Here is a 22,728-nt window from a genome sequence, read left to right on the forward strand (position 1 = left end):
ATATTTAATTATATACATATATATACATGTACATGTACATATGTGGATACATATATTCATACATACGTATACATATATACATATACAAATATACATATACGAATATATATACGTACATATATATACACATATAATACACATATATACATACATGTACATATATATCCATATATATACATATGCATGCATATACATAAATACATATATACATATATATGCATGTACATACATATACATATATACATGCATATGCATACATATAAACACACACATATATACATACAAATATATGCATATATATAAATACATACATATATACACGATATATATGATGATTGATTCGTCCTTGTAGATGATCACCGTCCTTCCCAACAAAATCCCTACCATCACTATTCCCAATTCCCCCATGGCTTCATAGGTGCCTTCTTAAACCAAACAGTCGATTTACACGGCCTGAAGCAAAAATTACACATAAAGTCGAGTTAACTAGACCACTCTGTGGTATGGTGTCTTTGTGAGCAACTATATGCCTGTTCAGACTATCAGCCGACTTGCACATTCTTCTGTCTCATTAGGTCCTGGAAGTAAGGGTACATAAGGGCGTTTTCATGTGACTTTTATATGGCTCATATATCCAGCTTTGGATAGTAGAAAATATCTGCGTGTTTCCCACTTCAAGCCAACTTTATAACCGTTTAATTCCTTCACAGACCCTTTATGCAGATTTCTTTTAAGCTCTGTCCGTTTCAAGTTCTTTGCCTCTAATATTTTGCGAACCTGCGAAACAACTTGTGGAGAAAGAAGTGGCTTACCGTTAAAGCGGCTGCGCGTTTGTGCCTGCAGAGCACAAAGTGAGAATCAAGATGGCGCCCGCAGGCTTTTATGTGGAAAAAAGTCTCGTGGAATCTCGGGGAATCTCGGAGAATCTCGGAGAATCTCGTACCCTGGTTCCATAAATAGCGAGGAAAGAAAGCGGGCGCATGGACGATTTTTAGTCACTAAAGCAAACGGACGTGTGTAAAAGAAGAGGTAGAAGAAAAGAGTGTGGTGAACGAAACAAACAACGAATCGGTTGAAAGTAGAGTTGTAACGAACACACAACTCTTCACCACTCACTTCTATTCTCAGCTATTTCTTCCCATCTCACAATATTTATGTCAAGCTCCTTAAGATTGTTTTTCATGAAATCCCTGAGTCTTTTCCTTAGCTTGCGCTATGAGTGCTTGCCAGCCATTAGCTCGCCGTAGAACAGCTATTTTGGTAATCTGCAATCATCAATACGAACAACGTATCCAGCCAAACGCATCTGATTGCTGTTTATCATGCTTATCATACTTGGACAACATGCCCTTTGAAGAACAGTAGTGTCTCGTATCACTGATTGCCATTTTATGTTAAAGATCCTCCTTTAGTAATCTTGATAGCATCTTTCAAGCGATTTCAGTTGCTGTTGATAAATGGTCCACGTTTCTGATGAGTACAATTGAATGGTTAGCACATGTCCGATAAACTGCTACTTTGGTTTAAAAACTAACATCTCTTTCACGCCATAACCGCTTCTCTAACTTGCCAAAAGCAACAAAAGCCTTCTGGATGCAGACATGTATCCCAGAACCCAGAAGTAGGGTACTACCAAGGTAAACAAATGTGTCAACGACACCTAATCTAGTGCCGTCAATATACATGTTAGGTTCGCGGTACGGAACGCCCACAAATAGAGTAAACATCACCTTGGTCTTCCTCAAACATATAGTGAGACCAAAGGAAGAGCATACTGCTGAAAATCTGTTGATAAACAGCTGCATATCCTCTTCACTTTGAGCGACGAAGTCAATATCATCAGTATACAGTAACTCACGTACATGTGTTTGGAAGGTTTCAGATCGGGTACTAAATTTCCTCAGATTGAACACTCTACCAGTAGTTCTAAACATCAGGTCAACTTCATTGTTACTGTCTTGAAAAGCATGGACCAATTTAACCGCAATATATATTGAGTGATCTCTTCTGATTGTTCTCCATTGAAGATAACACGTTTTCAGATATAGTTCTTTCAGCGTGTGGATGAATGTGGGTCGACACCCAAGTTTGCTAAATACTTTCAACTAGGCTTCCTTGTTGACGGTGTCAGAGGCCTTGGTTAGGTTCTATAAAGACTTGACACATAGCAAAATTTTGTTCCAAACATTTCTGCTGCATCTCGCTGAGAATATCATATCGGCAGTACCCCTTCCTGAACGAAACCCACACCGCGATTCTGGTAAAATTGACGGACGTATGTGAGTAAGCAGTCTGTTACGGAGAAGTCTGGCTAACTGCTTTCTGACTGCTTCACACTCTGACTGGCTATACTTTCCCTTAAATAAGTACACCAGAATACCATATATCCAATCTTGTGGAATCGGGAGACCATTCCAACTTGTATGAATCAAACTGAATGCAGGTGATTTCATGCTCTCTCTTCTCTTCTGCAAGACCTCCATCGGTATACCATGTAAACCAGGTGTTTTACATGGGTTGATCTGACCAATAGCAAGATCAGTTTCTTCTGTTGTCGACAAATCACCCAATTCCATGATTAGATCTTTTTGTGGCATGCCACCAATGACCGATTCATCTACTAAAGAATTGAAAAATAGATCTGTGACATCTTCATGCCACCGTTCCATAATACCTTGAGTACTCCTGATCAGCGCTGACTCATCCTTTGATTTAACTGCGACAACAGAAGAAGAGGACGGACCAAACACGTACCTAAGAAGGCAAAAAGTTTAGTGGCTGCATCTTTAATTTCAGCCGAGATACTGGATCACAATTGCCTTTTCGGAGCCCTGATGGCAGCCTTGTGTGTTTTATGTAAGATCTCAGCTTGATATCTGTTTGTCAAGTTTGGATTTACATGTTTTCTTTCAAGCAGTTTACAGATGTTCCCATCATTCTTATCAAACCGTTTCTTCTCTTTTTTACCAAGAATACCCAGGCAAGTTTTGTAAACGTCCCTGAAATTGTCCCTGGTGCCATAAAAATGAATGTTGTCAAAAGTGACAGAGAGCTATTGGCAAACATCTCGTTGTTTGTGCTTTGCAACATTGATTCGGTATGGAATTTTTGTACCCGACATATGATCCTTCTTCCTGTCATGCAGATTAAATTTGCCACGCACCAGCATGTAAGCAGTAACACAATTGGCACAACGTAATACATTGACACTGCAAACATCTTTGAACCCTTTTTAATAACTATAAGGTCTGTCATATGGCTATGTTAGGATATTTGATGGATCCTAATTAATTTATCTTTCTGTTTCTACCGTTACAGATGACTAAGTTAAAATCAGAGTATAGCTGTAGTAAGCTCAGACATTTGCTATTTACTTACTTACAATACCATAATGTCCAATTGCGTCACAAAGTGTGATGTTGTTTTCCTATACGTGCATAAAAGTCGCCAAAGAGGAGGAACTAGGGTTTCATTAAGAACCCCAAAGAACTGCATGACAACATCGTTACTTGCTGATTGAGTTCATGGATACACAGATGGAATAATAATGTATCGGCCACGGGGTATTCGTAGTTTCATGATTCGATCGTTTATAACAGATAGACAATCAAGTTTGTCAACTAGAGAGGAGCTGATAACAAAACCGACCACCTTCACGTTTCTCCATTTTGTGTTTTCCAGTCCAGAAGATGGTTAATTCAGATTGCCTTTCAATTAAAAAATCTTCATAAAAAAATCGGGTCTCAGAAACTGCTGCTATATGTATGTTTAGTTGTTGAAGCTCTTTAGTGACTAAGGCGGTTATTGGTTAGACTAACTAGACATTTCTAAATCTGATAGGGTTCTCACGTTCCAACATCCAATGAACATATTGATTTAAGTTTATTCTCGTTGTCTTGTTCCTGCTATGGTGAACATTCGTTAGCCGCAGTAAACTAGCCAGCTAAAAGAATGACAAGCAATTTTTGATTCACCTTTTCTAGCATTTTCCTAGAATCCTGGGTGAGCAATGCATTTCTTAAGAAGGGCAAAAGTCTCCACCGGAATCAGTCCCTGTCATCTACTGTAGACAAAATAACGATGTTAAAAAAACTCCCGCCGCCTTTGTGCAGATTTGTGACAATAGTTAAGTCTATCGCCAAAGGTCATTTTTTTATATGAACAAAAATGAGTTAAGTGACAAGACACCTGTACGCCGGTGGATTATAGTGATGTATGCCTTTACAATGCATACACTATTCTCTAAACCTTAATGGCCAGTTTCCAGTGACAAGCAGATGCGAGATGACTGGTAGGAATGTCCATGGCTGAGATTTAGATTAATGAGCACAAGAGCATATTCCAAATGCCGTGGGTCATGCATGCCACAACTGAGATGACCTAAGCTCCACATTATGGTAACTCTCAAGAAAACATTAGAGGGAAGCTAACAGGTACTAGACCTTAACAAGGGTGACCCAGACCTATGTATCGCAAATGCGTTCATATCTTTTATATACTTTACGTATACCCGCATACCATAATACATACATAAGTATACATATATATACACACACATATGTATACATATGCATATATATGCACACAGATACATACATATATATACATCTATATTTTCTATAAAAACATAAACACATACTCGTATATATATATATATATATATATATATATTTCAAAAATTAAATTTTACAAAATGAATGGTCATGAAAACTCAAGGAGAATATAAATATAAACAAGTGAAGCATACATGGTCCCCCGTGAGTGCACAGTGGACGAGGCTTAAAAAAATGACCGAATTCAGCATCCCCCCCATTTAGCCTCCAAAGCCCCAGGGGACGTCAAATCCTGGTGAAAATGAACAAACGGTGCAGTTTTAGGTCTTAATATATGTAAACTTGAGTGCAGCACTATGAAAAAAAAAATGACTAAATCCATCATTTGCACCTCCCATTTAACCCCAAAGTCCCCAAAGCCTTAACATATTTAAATTTGAGTTCAGACATACACAGAACATTGTGAACAAACATGGTAAAATAGTCCCCCAAAATGGAGTGTTTTTATTAGCCCCAAAAGAGCCCCTGAGGCACACCCAAGGGGTGTCGCGAAGTATAGACAAACAAAATTATATAGAAATCAGTTAGTTACAACTTTTCAGAAAGTTTTATAAAAATCCAAGGCATCATTTCTTTTTAAATAAGCACAAAAGTGTCAATTTCAGCCATTTTAACCCGAAAGGGGGGGGGACCGGAGTTTTTCCGGAAAATCCGTTCTGTTACATCTTTACTCATATCATGTTTAATGTTTGTGCAACATTTCAAAAAAATTGAAGGCGTAGTTTTTGAGAACAATGCGGACAAATGAAAGAACGAACGGTCGAACGGACACCGGTGAATTTACAGGTTTACCCTCCTTTTTTCGGGGTCCAACATTGAAATTACTATTTATATGATGACTCTAACCAGATGAAAATTTTACAAATACAGGATAAAACGCAAAATTTAAATTTTGTAAAATCAATGGAAAGTAAATTAGAAATTACAACATTTATTGTTCGATACAAGGAATACAAATGAAATTGATTTATTACATAGAAGTTTAAAGAATAGCTCTTCAACCCAGAAGAAAAAATGTTAGCAAAATGAACAAAATGGTTGGCTATAATTTTACTGGATAATTGAAAAACTTCAAATTGAAAACTTGAAAATCTGGGAAGAGTCATTTTTTTTGGCGGGAGGAGGGGCATAATGTATAGATATATAAGTCCATAGATATACCACGTGGAAACCACGTACGAGACTAAGATGGATGTAGGATTATGAAAATTCAAAAATAGATTGGTCGAGATGTTGAATGGTAATCAAACATCCATGTTGTATGAGCTGTACTCTAAATTTTAAGCGTAAGAATGCATGTGACGTGATGTAACGTATCTGTGATGATCGTAATAGCAGCGAGTATAGAGTTCAATACAGTCTCTTCCGCATCAGGTGTGGTAACAGTTTTCCTTGTAATAATAACACCCATTATTATTTTATAAGTTTTGTTTTTGTTCATTTTTCCCCACGACATTTTGTATTACATTTTGTGAGTCTAGAGCATTATACGGTATGAGATTGGAGAAATACTTCCAAAAATACCTAAAAAAAATCTAAACGCAAGAGACTGCCTTAGCTTTCTGCCACGTATCCTATCTATCGACATCCTATCAATTACATCACTTTCTTACCACGTTTACCCATTTCCATAACGTTATGCTCTACGTGTCGATTTTATTTCTACATAGCATCGAGATCGTTTAATGTTGTCTACTATGTCGTACAACCTAGTACGATGACGGTTCCGAAATTAAAGCCTCCTAGTTTTTTAGCCCAAAAGTTGAACAGCTACGAAGACGGGAGTGGTATCATGAAAACGAACGATCTTTGGTGCTCCATGATTTATTTTTCTACGTAGTCAACACCATTGATGCATTTCTGCTTCTAGAACACGTCAATGGCGGAGTTTCTGTCTTAGGATCTCACAATGTCAATATCTGCAACAGAGAGATGCAATTTTTGGGTCATGAATTCATAAGTCCACTCATTATAACAATGCCATTTGTAATTCCTTCTGATCCATCTGGGCTGAACGAAAATATCACGCATTACTATTGAAGCGTCCCTCGTATATACACAACCAACTTCAACGAGACTGTAAAAATTAAAGCAAGGTGGGTTTTGTATGACGATGGCGATGATTTGAAGAGATGAAAAGATACAAAATACAAAGTTACTTACCTGCAATGTTAAATCTGCACTGGATAGAATGGAAGACCGGTGTAAGTTTAGGATGAATAATGTGAAAATGAATATATTTCTGATTAATGCTATTTTCATTGTTATTAAAGTGTGTATAGGATTCAAACAATGCATAGCCGATTTCATAGTCTGAAATTGTATCCAGCAATTTAATCACGCGTCTTCTGCAGTAGTAACGTAGCCGTTACAAACAAAAGGAATTAAATAAATAAAAAGTTATCTTTTTGAAGGCAAGTGGTTTGTTTCCGTTTTTTTTCCCTCCCCGTCACGACACCAGCTTAAAAGTTTTTCACCATCGCCCATTTCTGCCCGGTGTAAACTTTCCTTCTCTGACCATACGCTGGTCACAGCCAGCCCATTCCCGCCTTTACTTTACACGTCTGTCTCCTTCAGTGTCAACCTTTTTTCTTTCCCTTTTTTCTTTTTCTTCACACAAAAGTCTGAGCACACTTTCCTATTTGCATACGCGTTTAAACGCTGCTCCTGATGCTAATACAAGTTCTTGTCGCCCATCCTTCGTTTGCTGCCGATACCTCCACACGCGTCCATATGCATAAAGTAATGAACAATGCAATAGCAAACTAGTACTTTGTATAAATTCAGACTCAGAACAATTCCTCCTTTTTATATTTATGACATGAAATTAAAATTTTAAACTTGATTTCAATAAATATACGCGTAATGACTGAACGTTACTATATTATTTATCTCATAGTCAGTCTGTGTTTTTGTCTGTTTGTCCAATCCGTATTTTTTCAAAAACTACTGGGCCGATCTGTAATTTTTTACGGATATTTAATGATAAGGTGCAGCGAACTAAGTATTATAGTATTCGTTAGATGCAATTAGGGGTTAATAGGAATTAGTTGCTGATGTAAAATTAAGCACAATCATAAACATAATGAACCATCAATTTAACATAAAGAGCTAATTCTTAATCAACGGACTCATAACTTTTACCAGGTTTTAATGGGCTATTAAGCCTAGTGTTTAAATAATTTCTACTTTAATTTCATCCACACGAGGACAAATTTGCGTTTCATTTGCTTCATCAAGATTTACACATTGCGAGATTTTGTCATTAATAGGCATGACCTTACTTTGGATGATAACTGTGGAGATACGGTGGGACATGCAAGTGGTTCCCAGCGGTTCGTTTCCACAAATAGCTAACATCCGTTCCATGTCTTGTACGAGTTCTGGCGTTTATAAAGCAACGATATCTGACGTTTCCCTTGAGATTGGTTGGAAAAATTTAATAGTCAGCTGGGGAACTATTTTTGCGATTAGCAGAACGCGCGGCGTTGCCCGGTCGTAAAATACGCTTAAATATGATATCTTAATTCATGAAGATTTCGTATTTATTATTACAGAGCCAATTCTCCATTGACTAGTGTATTGTTCACTCATTTAGTACTGCCCAGGTTCAACGTTGCTTAACTTCGGTGATCAAACGGGGAACAGGTGTGTCGATGTGGTTATGCCATTTGGAACTTCCAGGTGCTGTATGTGTTCTCCGCATATCTCGGCATTGTTTCCAGTGTTCGTAGACTTCTCTGTGCCACTGGACTAGAACACTGTCGATTCAGGAGAGGTGTGGTTGCGCAACTCTTGCCTCACAATTACACGCGCAGCTACGCTTACAGGGGGTATCCTTTGTCTTTTTAAACTGAGCAGATGCATCGATTGCATTGTTCTCAATATATAAGTAATGATATAAAAGTTAGAAAAATGACTTCGATTTCATCAGCTGGAATTGAAATTAATAAATTCTGCGCTCCAGCTGTTAGGTTCAGTTTTCGTTTTTCCGTCTAAGCTATCGCCAGAGGGATAAAAAGCCTTAAAATTAAGCGAATTCAAGACATAACTGTATATGTGCGCATGCTCAGAAGTTAGTTACTTATCCCTGTTAAGATCAACAGATTTTTTTACCTCTTAGCATCTATTTCTACAAACTAGAAAGCAAATCGATAGTGTTTCCGAGACTCGAATAACTTCTATGTCTTTTCAAGTCTGTAGATCAAATATTCCGAGGGAGTTAAGAAGTGTCGCACATACAGAGACAAGATCATACATATTATATATATATATATATATGTGTGTGTGTGTGTGTGTGTATGTCTGTATGCTAGAACATTTTCATTCTAAATTCTACGCGACTATGCACAATGTAGAAACTACACATAAATAGAATCTAGCGTAATAGTTTATTGAAACAAATCATCAAATCAGAAACCATACAAAACGAATAATTAGTGAATAAAAGTTCGTTTTTCAAAGCAATGTACAAAGTAGTTAACCTTCATGAAGTCGCTCACTTATCCATGACTGAGTAAAGTAACAAGTTCGTTTCGATAATTTTTTTTAAATAGAAAAATAGGCTTTTAATATCAATGTCAGAACGAGTAAAAACTCAACTTTATAGGTATATAGATTTTTTTGTCTAAGGTAATGACGAACTGAACTGAGGTGCCGAAATTGACTGCAGGTATCGTTCCATATGAGTAGGCGTTTGATATTAGTTTCTAATACCAAAGAGTGTCACGCCGTCAATTCAGCGATCATCGTCTCTGTCTAGGTCAACTGGCTCAAAACTTGATGCAAACACGTCAAACGTGAGAAACGTAAACATTTTTTTATGTCCTACATGTACATAAATGGATGCACTAACATGACGTGCCTATATTTTGCAATGTCTTTCCAAGATATGTTCTTTTCAACAATGCGTCTAATGATAATTGACGTGCGTAATTATAGCGACTTATATACACTTTTCAATTTATATATCAAACTGTCGCCGTCGACGTCTCTAGAGGCTTCACTCTACAGTCTGTAGATTTGATTTGGCGAAACCAAACACCAATTTATTCCTTGCGTTAAATTCTGCTGTGATAGAAAACCAATTTAGACTGCGTTGACCAAATTCTCTATTCGTAAACAGCCCATAGAGCGCCCATCACTTTGCTGACACTAATTTTTGTGACAAAATTATTTTGACGAAGAACATTCAATAAGTGTTTTCTACGATTTACTAATCTCCTTTGTATATAAAGATTGGTGCATGTACATATTACATATACGTGGTTCACTCCTAAACATATTAATAGGTTTAATTATGATTTTTAGTCAAGCCTGTTAGATGTAAAGATGCGTAGAGTACGCTGTATCTACTTTAATTTTTACGCAAAAAGAGGACAAATAGGATGTGGAGATCCATTTTTAAAATTCGGATACCTTCGATTTAAAAATTGTTTCGTCGAAATTCAGTTACGTTTAAGGTATTTTAGAGAATTTAAGGGTCATAATATGGACATGCTCTCTTAGTTGAGATTAGAATATTACTTATTACATTGGTTTTGTCCTATTCTGATTAGAAACCAATGAAGAAAAGTGTCCTAAATTTTAATTTCTCCTGAAGAGCCCATCAGCTTAAATTTTGGAAGCCTCCATTCGGTATCGAAAGTCAAAGGATACCCATGTAAGTGTAGCTGTGTGTGTAATTGTGAGGCAAGAGTTGAACAATCGCCAACTACACCTCTCCTGAATCGGCACTGGTAATGAGTAACCCAAGACGACTGGAAACAATACCGAAATAAGCGGACAGCACTTATAGCATCTGGAATTCCCAAGTTCTCATCGATTTCAGTACTGACCAGGCTCAACGTTGCTTAACTTCGCTGATCTAGCGGGGACCGGTGTGTCAACGTGATTATGCCGTAATTCTCAAGCCTTACTCCTTACACATTTTCTAGAATGCAAATCATAAAAATTGATTTTGATCACATTTCGAATAAGGATTATAGAAATAAGGTCTAATATTACTATATGTAAACATTTTTTCATAATTTCGTGCAAAACTCTTTTGGCCAAGAACTTATGACGAGTATTCCTTTTGTTTCATGACACATTTTGCTGTTTTCTTTTTAGTGTAAAACTCTTTATTGTATACAACGTATTACTTTCCATCCTTCCACCATGTTGTGTGTGGTTTTGCGATGATATTTATAATGAAGCAAGGTTACACAGTCTACAACCGCACTTATCGTGACACAACGTTTATCACGTAACACACACACACACACACATATATATATATATAAAACATATATATATATATATAACAGACACTAATATTTCGTCTTCTAGTTATTCTTCTTCCCATCCTCCATTTGATATAGTTACTAATCCAATACACAACTCGAGCAGCCCTTCCATCTACAATCATACAACTAGTAATAATGATGATGATAATAATGATAATAATCATAATATTAATGAGAATAATAATATTTCTCCTAACAGCCATCCTAACACTAACAACACTCATTATCCCCTCCAAAATAGTCCTCATACAGACATTGTCCCACCATTTGTTGAACACTATGAACAAAATTCAAACTATTTAACTAATACAAATCAGCAAATTAATATTAATACCAGACCTCGAGCTTTTAATAAAGTACATACATATACCGGCGCTACTTCAACATTAATTAAGAAAAGAATATCAAACCACATTTCTTCTTTTAACAATCATAATTCTAATAATAACCAAGGAACTTCTCTAACCACTTTAATTAAAAAACTTAACTCTAACAATACTCCCTTCTCAATCAAATGGAATATTATAAAAAAGTTAAGTCTTATACTCCAGGCTCTAAATCATGTCGCCTCTGCACAGCCGAAGCTATAACTATAATTACTTCCCCTCAAAGTAACAATATAATAAATTCTAAAAATGAACTGATCTCTTTCTGTAAACATAAGTCCAAATTTAATCACGGCAATTTTGAAATTACATAGTTATTACTTTTACCCTTTATATAGATATAAAGATTTTTCTTTAACTTTATCGTTTTTCGACATACTTCTCAATACTTTATAATTTAATAATCCTTTATTTTCTTTATCTCTTCTTTGCATGGCCGGTTTTTTATCTGCATTTTCTGTTTTATTCTTTAAACTTTCCTATCTATCTAATATATCAATCTACCCACACTGTCATTTTACTATATGCATTTACTTACTTTTTTTAAAATTTTTCCTGAATTTGCAGATACCGGTTATTCTCTCCCCTTAAATAATTTTTATTTTTATTTTTATTCTTATCTTATTTTATTTTATATTTTATATTTTATTATATTATATTTTATTTATTTATTTATTCTTTATTTTCTATATATTTATTACTTATTTATTTATTTATTTTTATTTTCCTTTTAGTGTCGTTTAAAAACGATATTTTTTAAGTGATGACATGTACATTTCAGTTGACCTATATTATTTTGCCCTATATATTTTTCGCGCCTTCAACATTTCCTGTCTGGGTCATTTTGACTTTTGTTTCCCTTTATTTAATATTTTATATTTAACTTTATCATCATTTTTTTCTCTCTCTGTCTTACCAGATCTTTCTTATTTATATTTATGCCTCAGAAGTAGAGTGAAAAGCACATCTTATTTTTCTTTTATTAATATTATTGGAATCTTTTCTTTTTTTCCCTTGTACACATTTTTGTGAATTATTCCATGGATTTCTGCCTTTGGATTATTATGGACCATCTTCTTCCAATTACGGAATCTCCTTCGATTTTACTTGTACAAATGGAAATTCTTTTAACTTTTTTGAAGTTTTACATTTGGATTTTACCGTCACTGGATTTTTTATCTTCCACCAGACTATCCATTCGTGTGTAATCACCTTTTTCTTTACCATATTCCCTCTGCTTCACTTTTTGTTTTGTTTTCAAGTAAGATGTTTGACTTACTTGTTGTTTCATCAAATACTTCTGTATGCAAAATCCAATCCCGCATTTTGCTAATTCCTACCCTCTGATTAGAAGGAAAGTATTTCTTCGAAACTCCGCGGATTAAGGACTATCCATTTATCTAGTGTTTCCTTTTCAGATTAAATATGTTTTAACTCATTTCAAAGTGTTTTTTAACATATTTTATTAACTGTTTGCTCATATATATATATATATATATATATATATATATATATATATATATATATATATATATATATATATATAGGCACTTGTGATGAGGCGGTTCTAATATTTATCCTAATTCCAATACAATTATAGATTCTGCACTAAAATACCGATTTCGATAAAATTACCAGTTCCGATATTGTTCCCGATTTACATACAATTATGGATTCTGTACTAAATTCCCGATTCCGATAAAATTACTAATTCTGATTCTTTATAAATCTCTAAATATTTAAGAATAGAGTTGTTATTTATTTTCGAGTGCCGTAAAAAACGCGTGTTAAATGTGCAGATTTTTTCTCAAACATAAATATACACCCGTGGGGATTATTCCAGTTTCAGTGTTAATTGAAAATCAATAAATATTAATTGTTTGGTATTTCCTTCTTACGGTGGAAGATTTTGCTTTAAATAAAATCAAATAAAACAGACAATTAAAAGAATCGGTTTTGGCATCGGAAAATAAACACAACGACTTTCGATTCCGATACCGATTCAGATACCTCAAAAAGTTCGATTTTTCTGATTCCCGATTCTGATTCCGATTAATCGTTCAGACACTAGTTTATACCTATCTATATCACATCTATTTATATTTTACCGTGGAGAAAAATAAACATTCGCACGACTGAATTGTGTATTCTTATATTTTTTTCAGTGTTATAATTATTTCAAATTACAACAAAATTATAAAATTAGAACAATTATGAACACACAACAAAAAAAAAAAATACTTGAACAATCATATTTTTATAATTCAGCAGAAAAAATGATTCGTACACATAATTTTACATAATTGTTTTTTTAGTTATGAAGCCAATTTTTGTTATGATAGCACATAAACGGGCGCCTTTTCTATTATGATTTTCAAAATACGGGTCATAATTTCATCCTTTCTTTTATAAATTGATTTCTATTCATGGACGTTTCTTAATTCACTTAATTTGAATTTCCAATTTTATCCATAAATTTTTAGTTAGGTTCAAATATGGCGATTTTTAATCCATTGAAGTAGTCTGGTATTGTTCCGGGTAAACAATTCAATATCTGGTTGCAAGTATTATTAATTCGAGAGGGCTAACTTTTGCACATAGGAGGGTATGTTAAATAACTAGGCATGTGAGTTAGCTATTTTTTAAACCCACGTTCACCTCTAAGAAGGCATATCGGCACTTGGACGTAAAGGGTCATACATAGGTAGGCTAACAAGATGTTGGTTTACGTTACATTTAAACTTCTTCATATAAGTACAGTCAGGGAAGCAGGTAGCAGAAAGGGTTTTCCAAAATCTACCTGCTCAAGGGAAGAAACTATTAGAGTAGAAAGCTTTCTGGCATTTAGGGATAAGATTTTGTTGCAAAGCAGGTTTGTCGAGGATATGTGCGTCGAGGGGCACATGTACAACGAGTTCATCAGAACACATGCCATTCATATATCTGTAAAATAGGCACATAGATGCAACACTGAGGCGATAGGATAGGGTTTGGAGCTTAGTTGACAAAGTGGGACCTATTAGATTGAAAACTCTTTTTGGACCCTATCCAAACGGGAGAGGCTAGTGGTAGATGCACCAGCCCAGATGTAGCAACAATATCCTATGCATGGGCGAATGGTGTATGTACTAGTGATCATATTTATGATAATTAGTACATATAATAACCGTTATGCCATGAGATAAGGATTGTTTTAAGCAAGAGATAGAAGGTTGATGGAAGGCTGTGGGCACTTTCTATTTTCACCCAGTTTTATGGAAGTCGTTCCAGACAATGTATGAAGCCACTTGATGTAAGGAGCTAAAAATAGTACTTCAAGGTCCAAAACATTGCTAACAGTAAGTGTTAGATGGAATATATTTTGAACCAGAAAACATAATTTTCTTTTTTAATTTGAATTTGACGCGTGCTGTTGTGTCAGTTTTCCTAATACTATTAGAAAATGTAATATCCAGCTATTATTTCCATAACTGTTTCGGCAGTTAAGTAGATACTAGATCCTTGGAATGATCCAGTAGTCAAGGAGAGTGAAAACTCTACGCCAAAGTCCTAATTTTGTTTCTAATTTGCATCATGAATTTAATTTGTACAACTTGTTTATTATCAGGACGTAAAAAAGTTTCACTATAGAGTTATGCAAGTCACACGAGATCTGTTAAAAGAAGCGACTGATCTAGAAGTTCAACTGGTTTCAGTTGTTGAGTAAGGTATTACATGTCTTCTTTCATTTAAACCTGCTAAGACTCGGCTCGTGCCTTTTTATCAAGGGCGTGTGTGCTTTTTCTTACTCAGATTTTCATGAAGAGCTATTGTTGTTGAGGAGATCAACTTAGAAATTTTCATGCGTTTCTCACCATATTATTCCTTAAGTTCATACAGTGTATCCATTGCTCTTTCTGCTTCTCTTAAGATTGAGTCTCTCTAACTTTCAAAATACTTTCTTACACTGGAGTTTATTCTATATCTATACACATCTACTATCAGACTATGTATGTACTGTTATAACATTTGTACGGATGAATTTCCTCTCTTTCGATATGGGAGTTCTTGATAAGGTGCAGAAACGTATCTGCAATTTAATTCACCTGACCCGTTCTTCTTCGCTGCAACGTCTCTCTTTCACAGACGCGATGTTGCTCGTCTCAGTCTTTTCCATGACTACTATTATGGCATGTGCTCTTCAGAGTTGTCTGATCTGATACCTTGCTTTTCGTTGTTTAATCTCATCTGACCTGTTAGTCTTGTGATTTTTATCATGTAATACATATTTCTAATCGAGTAGTTTTTTTTCAAGAGATGTGAAACCATTTTTCCGCTGACTGTTTTCTTTATGCCTATAGCCTTGGTTCTTTCGAAAGCCAAAATAAATATTTTTGCGACAATAATCTTTCGTTCTTGTTAGCATTTTAGACCAAGAATAAATAAATATATAAATTTACTGGCACAGGAAGGGTGAGCGGAGAAGAATAATTCTCACTATTTCCCCCGTACTTGATCGGAAATGTTTCATAACTTTCCCGCCATGTACTGTCTGCGACGCCATATTAATTTTTTTTTTTTGCAGTGTTGGACAGTGCAAAAAGCATTTCATCGACACACACAGCAGCAACAGTATTTTCGGCTCCATACTATTATTTACATCTCTGACCTGAGAAAAAGACGTCGTAAATCCTGAATCCAAATAGCCATCATTATTCTATATCCCTTAGAGTGATCCAAAAAATATACTAAATTGATGACTTAAAATATTGCAGCATTAAGAATTGATTATATAATGTTGTAAATTGAATTAAAACAATATTAATGCTGCAATATTTTAAGTTATAAATTTATAATATTTTTCTAGAACATTTTTTTAACAAGCGGTCCTTTACTTTTCCATATTTAAGCTTAACCATATCACTTTTCATGCTCGCATTTTTCTATTGTAATCCATGATTTTTTTCAGGCTTCCAGTAAATTCATTTCTTTATGTAATTTCAGTTTTAATTTTTGCCCCCCCCCCATAAACATCACATACACATATGTAATAATAACAATGTACGGCGTTCGTCTGCTTTCAATAAAATCCTCCCAATTATCTCTCTTTCGTTCTTTCATACTCTCTGTTACACTTATTACTTCTTTTTTCGCGAGAGCAGTGAATTGTTAGCAACAGTAGTCGCTGAAGCGACGTGGTTGCTATGGAAACCATTTATAAAAAAAAAAACTTCGCTCACCTCCTTACGTTTTTTTACGACTTTGAACACCAGTAAATTCATCATAACTTTGGTTTTACTAAACGAAAATTGAAAAAAAAAAATTACAATATAGCTGAGAAGGTGATTAACTGTAATAATTGTTTGAAATTTGTTTGAAAAATTAATGAGAGCTGGAGCTTTAAAGCAGTTCTAAATGACTAAAACTGCTACTTAACCATATACACGGTAGTGTTTGAATGATATACTTATAAGTATATAATGTTTATAAAGTGATATAATATTTTCTATAGCGATGTTCACTGTTTTCTTTAAACGTGATAAATACATCAGTAGTATGCAATTAAGCTACACAGCGTTTTGCCCGTATTATTTTCGTAGAGACTGTTACGATATGAAAGGCTGAAACCTCTCCGTAGCTTAATTGCCATATATATATATATATATATATATATATATATATATATATATATATATATAGGAATTATCCATACTGTTCAACGAAATACGCATAAGAGAAAAATGTTGCCCATATATTCATATATATATATATATATATATATATATATATATATATATATATATAAAAATATATATACATATATATGTACAAAAATATATATATTATATATATGGGCAACATATATATATATATATATATATATATATATATATGGGCAACATATATATATACATATATATCAGCAACATATATATATATATATATATATATAAGGGCAACATATATATATATATGGGCAACATATATATATATATATACATATATATCAGCAACATATATATATATATATGCGTGCAACATATATATATATATACATATATATATATATGGGCAACATATATATATATATATATATATATATATATATATATGGGCAACATATATATATATATATACATATATATATATATGAGCAACATATATATATATATGGGCAACATATATATATATATATATATATATATATATATATATATATATGGGCAACGTATATATATATATATATGTTGCCTATATATATATATATATATTTATTTTATATATATGTATATGTTGCCTATATATATTTATTTTATATAAATGTATATATATAAAGGGCAACATTTTTTCTCTTATGCGTATTTTGTTGAACAGTAGAGATAATTCCTATTTGTTTTTCTTGCAATCCGTCTTTTCCATTCGGCAGTCCAAGGTTCGAATTGGCTGTTGGACTGTAAAGAGAAATGTTCTGTAATATGAGTTGTTTTCAGGCGCGTGCTTTATTAAACATTGCGTTTAGTGCATTAATTGAGAAAATTTATTAAAATTGTTTAAAAGCATGTAATTATACCCTCTCGTCCCTCATAATGAGCTTGATTGATGATCAGTTTGTTTATCCGAATAAGCAAGGCTTCGATGATAGGGAGACGCAACCTACAATGTGAGACAGCAGAAATGGCGGCATTTTTAATTAATATATTTCTGAATTCATGCGATATGCAAACCGGCGAGAAATGCTAGTGATGCCGATATATAGATTTTTTTTTTTTAGATGCGCATTCTCCTATAGAACATTTGAAAATATGCACGACATTACGAGGTTTTAGCAAATTGTCACAGGACGTCGGATTATTAAGTATTAGTATATTAGTTGTTTGGGGACTTTTTTTGTAATAAAAGATACATCCAGTCCAGAGTTCTCCCCTGGAGAGATATGTTTATATACGATATTTTTATTATATTTTTTCTTGATTTTATAACCCTCATCACTGAACCCTTACTCATAAGTGTAACTGGCTGGTCGAAATATACTCATGAATGTGTAGTGACATAGAGTTGCTTATATAAAATAAAAAGTACACACACGTATAAAGAATTACGAATGTTCCTATGTTTATATATTTGTGTGCATATTGACTTATTATTATGCATTTTATAACATAATTGCTTATTAGAACGGCTTGAAATGTGTGTTGTATTTATTTTAATTCAGTTTTATGCAAATGGGGTATACAGGAAATGGAATCACTTTTTGAAAATTGAAATCACTTCGATTGTGAAATTCTTACTGTAGATATTAGAACTGAATTAATAAATATTTCCTAATATTTCAATTCTGTGGTTTATTGTTTTTTGGTCCCCCGACAAAAGGTGTGTGGACCTGTAAATTCACCCTTGTCTGTTCGTCCGTTCGCACTTTTCTCAATAACTAAGCCTTGGATTTTTTTTTGCACAAACATTAAACATGATATGAGTAAAAATGTAACAGAAAGGATTTTCCGAGAAAACGTCGGCTGACCCCCCCCCCCCCCCAGGGTTGCCTTTCAGGTTTAAACGTCTAAAATTGACACTTTTGTGTTTATTAAATAAAATGATGCCTTGGATTTTTATAAAACTTTCTGAAAATTGTAACTAATTGATTTCTATATAGTTTTGTTTGTCGATATAACTCTTGATTGTGACCCAGAGGATCGTTTAGGGCTAATACAAACACTCCATTTTTGGGACTATTTTATCATATTTGTCCAAAATTTTCTGTGTATGTCTATTTAGCAGTTTTGCATGGTGCTGAACTCAAATTTAAATATGGTAAGGCCTTGGGGACGTTTGGGGCTAAATCGGGGGGGGGGGCGCTGATGAACTTAGTCATTTCTTTTTTTTACATGGTGCAGAACTCAAATTGATATATGTTTTTTTTTTGTTTTTTTTTTACACAGTGATCACCACTTATCAAGTCCCGGAAGCCACTCAGGGATAAGGCAAAATGGGAGGGGCAATGCTGAACTTAATCGTTTTTTTTATGCCTCGTTCACTGTGCACTCACGGGGGGGGGGTGGGCATGCATGCTTCACTTGTTTTTAAAGAATATAAGAGGCACAATCTCTTATTTGATGAAACAATCTTTTACATTTGCATTGAATTTGAATCCATTTCATTAAACACCAATAAAACAAGATTTTCTGAATGTCATTTTTTCTTAAATGAATCTAAAGTGACCATACGGTTTCCCTTCATATTCACCTGGAGTCATTAAGAGCAATACCCGATTAGGTTCATAAAAAAACTGAAATAAATTAGAACGTAAAGAAACGAAATTAATTTCTCATTTATTAAAACAATATTACAATTTAACTTTAAATTTTTACAATTTAAAATATACGGCACAATCACGTTGACACACCGAAGTTGAGCCTGGCCAGTACCAGATGGGTGGTGTCTTCACCGCGAGGTAAAATACCAGGTTGAAACACTAGCGCGGTCTATTCTTCTCTCAAGGGTAGTTTCTATCGTTTTATTAAGATTTAGATAGCGTTTTGCTATTAAATCTGATAATCTTGTCATTGTATTCCTTGTATATATTAATACACAATGTTTCCTTATTTAAATTAATTTTATTTTATTCTAATTTTATTTAGTTACAAATTTATTTTTAAGTTTATTATCGCGACCTTACCGGTAAATATACGAAGCAAGATCTAATCAGCAGAGGCGTTGCCATGGAAACCCCGCTGAATACTGCCTTAGTTTTTTTTTTTATTTCTGTATTGTATTCATTGTGCACATTTATATAATTTATAATAATCATTTTTTCTGTTAAATATTTATTGTGGTTTGGTTTTATATATTATTATGAATATAAAATAAAGATCAAACACAAGCAAAAAATAAAAAAACAAATGAATATAATAAATAATAATATGGGCTTCCAGTAGGAGAGCCATATTACATATGTCCACGTGATTGTGCTGCACATTTATACGGTTCAATCACGTTGACACCGGTTCTCGCTAGATCACTGAAGTTAAGCAACATTGAGCCTGGCCAGTATCAGATGGGTGACAATTTGGGAAGGCAAGGTGCTGAATGTACCGTGAGATAAAATATCAGGTTGAGAAACTGGCGCGGTCTATCCTTCTCTCCAGGATAGATGGGACTCTCTGAAGCCGTAGTAGGCACCTTGTCTAGTGATAGCGTCACGATAAAAAAATACCCTTGATAGCCCTGGCGAACCATCAAGTATTCAGCTATCGACAAGATTCGAACTACAGTACAAATCCGTGTAGTGGGTTCAATCTCGGCTACGGCCGCGTTTGGTGGATGGGACAAAGAATGTCCCGACGAAGAATGTATAAACAATGTTTGAACAATGAAACAATCATTTTGTATTAGCATTTTAAAAAAATGTATCATTTGGATTGTTCGGACTACTCTTCTCATTTCTTGTGATATCTTCACAATCTTATAATTTAACCTAGAATGTTACCTCACGAGTAAAAATTATTTCTAAGTGAAACGTTTTTGGGAAATTAACCGTTCAGTCTTTAGTGCGGGCGATATGAAGAATAGAATTATTTAATTGCCGGGTTGATGATGCCTCCCCCCCGAACGAAAGAATTATTTTCGGACTAGTGTTTTCGTCTTAAGTGTGATTTTTACAACGTTTCGGCCGATGTAACCGTCGTCTTTGAATCTTGTCTGTAAGTGTTGTGTAAAGTGGGAAAATATGCCCTTTCAGCTCGATACTGAGTTCAAAAAACAAAAGCAAATGGCTGCTCCCATGTCTCTGCTACGTACAGCTATCAGGGGAGATCACCACTGGTTACTTCCTGTTCAGGTGAGCTCACCACTGATTATTTCCTGTTGTCAGAGGCAGGCCACCCTTATATCTATATACTATCGAAGTACGAAAATTTTCTCTTGCACTCAAGAATTTCCATTGAATTTCAAAGGAGAACACTAGTCCGAAAATAATAATAATAATACCAATGCAAATTATCAATCCTCATCTAAAAAATCAGACATTCAAAATAACATTATACAGTATTCTCTAAGAAGAAAATGAACCTTAAGTTTACTTTCGTCAACTTCATAACTCACGCTTCCTTTACTTTGTTTTTTTTTTTAGTCCCCAGGTTCCATGAGCGATGTTTGGCACAAAAGGAGATGAAGTGACCTTTTCTAGGTCAAAATCTATAAACATTTCATGTTGATTTTACTTTTTAGCTCGTTTTTTTTAAGTGGCTTTATGCTTAATCTGGGAGTGTTTCTATAACAAATGCATTTGACGTTTTATAACTGTGGGACATGTTTTTTTTTTCTGGCAGTCGTTTGAACGTGTTCAGTAATACTTAATTTGCACGAGATGTTTTTTTTTTCGAAATAATTTTTCCAGGCGTTCGAATGCATTTTCAGTTTATAAATATTTTTTGTTACTTGATCTCATATTACAAAAGTATTTTTTAAAAATTTCTTTCAAGACAAAAAAATTATCAACATGATTAATTGAACTTGTTTACGACCAGAAGCAGATTTCAACGCAGGCAATACCGAGTGAATACGGCTGGTGTATAATAAATCTTAACTGTATGCTGATCTTTATAATTATGAATAAACTCTGCTTCACTTTCTGCGCATTTGCTGACTGGTCCGTCTGACACTAAAAGTAAACACTCGCTATCGAAGCAGGATTTTTTCTCTATGCAGCCGGCTTCTATGAAATATCGATTTCACATTAATCAATAACGCAGTTTGTCTTTGCAATAATCCTTTCCTGGTGAAATATTTCCCTTGGAATCGCGCACAACTTACCCTGGGTACACAAAGAAAGCGGATACGTCGAGACAAGAGATCTATTCTTGTCGAAGTAATGGTTGGCTATGGACTAGCGTAAACAACAGGACTAAAAAATACAGCAAGGTGCTTCCTGAAGCTGACTTGTATGTGTATTTATCCTCATCAGAAAGATGAAGTATAGAGCGTATGGTCTAACCATCGACGAATAAAAAACTTAACAGGTAAGCGAAGTTCGAATCCAATTAAAGTTCATTTACGTTCCCTAAAATATGTTAAGCCAGCAATAATTAAAATAACAGTTTGCTTTCAACATATCTTTGATAATGAATTGTACCTGGTTGTAATGCATCAGTTTGGGATATTTTATTGCTAAGGAATCACCAGTCATCAAAACCTAAAGGCAACTCGAAGATACAGTTGGGTTGGTTGTTTTTGTTTTACGGCATATCAACCTTTTTCAGGTTATTTAATGCCGAATCTAGTTATTTTGAGGAACGATTTTTAATGGAGTATATTTTTTTTTTACGTCAGATTCTATTTAACACATAGTTGGGACCCTAACAGGTACTACCACTCCGGGTCAGAGTGGACCTGGGAGCAATGGTAATTAAAGGGTGGCTCCACACTCACCAAAGCCCGCAAGGTGGGGCCTCGCCATCGGATATAGTT

The 22,728-nt window shown here is 34.4% G+C and overlaps 2 protein-coding genes across 2 annotated transcripts in view; both read right to left on the reverse strand.

Annotated features, from left to right (window-relative positions):
• The window catches only part of LOC145297612 (acetylcholinesterase-like), a 1,140,889-nt gene that overhangs the window by 718,765 nt on the left and 399,396 nt on the right, over positions 1–22,728 (reverse strand). The gene's annotated exons all lie outside the window — the stretch shown is intronic.
• Positions 2,148–2,669, reverse strand: LOC145297863 (uncharacterized). The gene has a single exon (XM_080144189.1). It carries the CDS (start codon positions 2,667–2,669, stop codon positions 2,148–2,150), a length of 522 nt encoding a protein of 173 aa, XP_080000315.1.

This window comes from Euprymna scolopes, chromosome 18, assembly GCF_053919585.1.
Source record: "Euprymna scolopes isolate OS-2025 chromosome 18, ASM5391958v1, whole genome shotgun sequence".
NCBI lineage: Eukaryota > Metazoa > Mollusca > Cephalopoda > Sepiida > Sepiolidae > Euprymna > Euprymna scolopes.

What these genes read in the sequence shown, in the direction of transcription:
- LOC145297863 (XM_080144189.1), bottom strand. Translation starts at nt 2,669, where the DNA reads ATGGAACGGTGGCATGAAGATGTCACAGATCTATTTTTCAATTCTTTA.